Below are 4,314 nucleotides of genomic sequence, written 5' to 3'. Positions count from 1 at the left end.
TTCCCTTCATATTGATGATGATAAATATTGAAAGTAACTATATGTTTTGGATTTGATGTTGAGGCTTCAGTTTAAGGTTGAATATTTGAGGTTCTCGTGTTGCTATGATTCAATCTAATACAATTTACTATACATTAGGGTCAAACTAGGCTAGGTTGTGATATAATCTAAGCATAATTTTATCATAGAAGAGTGATTTTGCAACATCCACTAATAATAATTATAAAACATATTTTAGATAAGGGTCAAGTTATTCTTTGTAAAAATTTAATGAAAATCTAATAAATCATGTCTCAATGTTCACTTGTTTTGTTAGTACCGTAGCTTTGTAATCTAACATTTGATTATGTCTCGAGTATTACTATATCAACTTTACTTGCATCATTGCATTTCTATGTAAGATTTATCCTACAATTTTCACATACATTTTGTATGCCACCTATAATATTTATGTCAGCCTTTACTTATAACATAGTCGTAACTTAAAAGAAACGTGCTTACTTACATGTAGTAATCTCTTATAAGATGCATGTGATATTCTTCACTTACACAACAATCATCAATTGTAAGACATGCCTCAACTTTCTCTTACAAAGCTACATCGCAACTATTTTCTATAAAAACTTATGTCACAGTCATCTTAAATAAGACCTACATCTGAACCCTTACTTATGTTGCAATTATCAACAATTAATTGAACTTACACTATACCAAGAAGTACATCCCAATAATATACGTGAGCAACCATATCTTAAAAGAACTAAGTTGTATCAATTTATCAAGACGCACATTGCATTAATCTCATATAGAGCCTTCACCATAGCTAAATCCCACAAAATCTATATTGCATGCCACAACTATCTTCCTCACTATATATCATGCATTAGAACATTCTTCTTCAAGAGAGCTACAACTGTCTCCCTCACGTCCTGCATTAGAACAATCGTCACAATCATCTTCCTCAAGATCTTTATCACATTTGTCTATTTAGAACACAAGATTTATAACACCATTAAAAGTATAAGAATTTTATGAGGTACTTTGTTACATGTGTCGGGATTGTCCAATTGGCGTGTAGGTGTGCATTAGGTCAGCATGGATGGTTCTACTTGTAAATTAGCTAAACCAATTGATTATTTTGGAGAACTACTTTCCAAACAGAATTAAGGTGACCAAATTTATTTTGGTTTGTTTGTTTTGATTTTGGATAAACCAAAATAATAATAATTGTAATAATAAACTTTATTATTTTTAGCTTAAATGATATTTATTTAGAATAGTTACGATTTATATTGGTTAAAATTATTAATTTTAGCATGTGTGATAAATAATATATATCTTAATTTTTTTATAATTATTTATTTAGATATAAAATTTTTTATTGATTTAATATTTAAAAATATTCGAGTAACTTATTTTTTTGATTTGATAAATTTAAAAAATAAATGCAAAAAAAAAATCAAAGAAAATCAAAATTGTAATAAATAATTGAATCGAAATTTTAACAACCTAAACTAATCAACCGAATAAAATAGCTTCGATTTAATTTTTTTAATTTTATCCAAATGTACTCCTTACAATGGAGGGCTCTTTGTGGCCACACACAAGGCCACAACTAAGCTGTACACTTCACTACGAAAGCGACCAACAAGAGAGAGTCTGCGGTTGTAATGGGTGGATGGATAGGCCTCAACCAACAATATTTCTCCCAGCAGCAATCCGAGTGTACACGTACAAGTTAGACAAACAACAAGGATCCCTTCTTTCCATCACTCACTACTTTCTTTAATTAAAAATGATGAAAATAAAATAAAAATCTTAAAATTCCCTGTTAATAAAGAAAAAATATTTTAAAATAATAATTCATCATATCTAATGTCATTTTAAATATTTTAAAACTCATAAAACTTATTAATCAAAATTATTTAAAAAATAAATAGAGTAAATAATTACAATTTAATTTTCTTTTAAAAAAGCAAGAGAAATTTTAAACAAACGATTTTTTAAATGAAAATTATAAAAAGCTTTTTTTTTTCATGGAAAAGGTAATTATAAAAATAAAAAATTTGTTTTAGGATTTAATAATAATTTTTATATTCTTTATCAATTGAGTTAGAAAGTACCTCACATATATATATAAACTTTTCTTGTACCCTGCCACGAAATGGAGAGTATGAATGCTGGTAGGTTAGCTTATAATCAGTGTACAGAGCGTAAATTTCTATGCAGCGAGATTCGTGGCAGCCACGGCGCTCCTTATCCATGACCTTATAAATAACACGCTACGCAACGCCTAGTCTACACAATCACCACTACTTTCTACTGGAGCAATTACTCAAACACATGGTGGGCATGATCAAACGACCTCGACTCCAGCACGAGGAAGGAGATCGTGAGATGGCCAAAGTCCTCATCCTCCTCTCCCACGATGGTGATGACAAAAAAAATTCGCCGCCGGTTCCATCGCCTCCGGCGGGGAGGATCTTCGAGTGCAAGTCGTGCAACCGGCAGTTTGCGACGTTCCAAGCGCTGGGAGGCCACAGGGCGAGCCACAAGAAGCCCAAGGTTGCAGGGGAAAGGGAGGCGCTGGAAGTGAAGACGAAGGTGCACGAGTGCTCAATCTGCGGGCTAGAGTTCGCCGTCGGGCAGGCGCTCGGAGGACACATGAGGCGCCACAGGGCAGCGGCGGAGGCTGAGAAAAAGGGAGTTATGTGGATGGATTTGAATTTGACGCCGATGGAGAATGATTTAGTGATGAGGAAGATGGCAGGGATTGGTGTTGGGATTGGAGATAGGATTCCAGTGGTTGATTGCTTTCATTGATTTTTTTTCCTTCTTAAATTTGTTCTTTGTTGTTAATAGAGAGGATAGATATCATACCTTATTTTAATAATATTGAAGACCTTTCTTTTTGTTATTTATATTTTCTTAGTAGGGCTTGACTATTTTCTACTTCGTCTGATGTGTATGTTGATCTTATTCCAGAAGACTTTGTTCTGTTTTTTCATCTATTATTAACTTGAACTTTTCTTGTATTAATTACTATTATAATAACATAAAATTAAATTTTTATATTACAATTGATTAATGTTTCGTTTGGGACGGCTTTCTTAGTACTTCTTAAAATCATTTTTTAGTACTAAACTTTTTAATTTTGTACTAAAAAATTGTTTTAAGGAGCTATAAGAAAACGGTTCCAAATGAAACTTATGATTTTCTCTCTTACTGTTTCATGATAAAAAATCACTAAAATTAAATTTAAAAAAATTTGAAAATAATTTCAGAAGTAATTTGGATTTTGAATTTAGAAAATTTATGATGGTAATATATGTAGTTGAATTAGTAGACTTGAGAAGGATGGATGACCCCATTTTCTCCCCACATGTGTGCATCACAGTGGTAGTGGCGGCCCTCGCTATCACCCATTTGGCCAACCTCTGAACTCCTTCCACCACAAGAGATCATATAATTCTCAAAATTTACCTACAAGCTTAATGCAATATTATCTCTATATGGGCATAGCCAGTGGCGGAGCTAATATTTTTGTTGGTGTTGGGGCATGTAAATTATTAATTGTAAAAATACCCCAAATCTATTATGAATTTTATTTTTTTGTAAATGGAAGATCTACATAAAGTATGTTTTCTTATCACTACAATAGTATCATAATAATATATTTATAAATAAAAATATGTCAAACCTAATTTTTTTTTAAACTTATTTAATTTCAATTGAAGACTGCAGTCCTGCTCTAGCCATCTTAATAACTGTATTTTATTGACTGCAGTTCTTATGATTTTTATGAATGAGATTTTGATATATTAAAAATAAAAATATAAATTTAAAATAAGAGAAAGAAAGAGAGAAGAAAAGTAAAAACCAAAGGCTAAAATTTTTTTCTGTACTGTTACCGGACGGCATTCAGAGGCAAATTAAAGCACGTCATATAACTTTTTTTCAATGTACAGCCTTGTGTATCGGGTGATGTGGTTCACTCTGATTTGTCTTGGGATAGTTCGTTGATGGATTTGATTTATTATTCTGTGCGGAGTGCGGAGGGCATCCGGAGACCAATAAAAATGCGCCACATCACCTTATTGCTGGTACTTAACTCTGTACCCCTAAATACTGCTGGATATCCAGTACTTAACCGGACGGTCTGGTGTTCGTACAGAATAAAAGCTGCTGTTTATGGCGCAGAAAAATTTCTCCACTTGTTGGGGAAAGAAGAGAGAGATGAGGGGTAAGAACTCGAAAGAAAAAAAAAAAAATCTTAGCTTATAGCATAGTAGTCACAGGGAGAGAGAGAGAGAG

The 4,314-nt window shown here is 32.4% G+C and overlaps 1 protein-coding gene across 1 annotated transcript; it reads left to right on the top strand.

The window, feature by feature from the left end:
* Positions 1 to 2,169: 2,169 nt before the first annotated feature.
* On the top strand, positions 2,170 to 2,921 carry LOC110104480 (zinc finger protein ZAT11). Its single transcript, XM_020833621.2, has one exon. It carries the CDS (start codon positions 2,344 to 2,346, stop codon positions 2,821 to 2,823), a length of 480 nt encoding a protein of 159 aa, XP_020689280.1. The 5' UTR covers positions 2,170 to 2,343; the 3' UTR covers positions 2,824 to 2,921.
* The last annotated feature ends 1,393 nt before the right edge of the window (positions 2,922 to 4,314 follow it).

The sequence above is a fragment of the Dendrobium catenatum genome, unplaced genomic scaffold (genome assembly GCF_001605985.2).
Source record: "Dendrobium catenatum unplaced genomic scaffold, ASM160598v2 fragScaff_scaffold_80, whole genome shotgun sequence".
NCBI classification, from domain to species: Eukaryota; Viridiplantae; Streptophyta; class Magnoliopsida; order Asparagales; family Orchidaceae; genus Dendrobium; species Dendrobium catenatum.
Note: the sequence above shows the minus strand (reverse complement) of the source record. Positions and strands in the feature narration are given on the sequence as shown.

Coding starts and splice junctions, on each gene's coding strand:
- LOC110104480 (XM_020833621.2), top strand. CDS start 2,344: ATGGTGGGCATGATCAAACGACCTCGACTCCAGCACGAGGAAGGAGAT.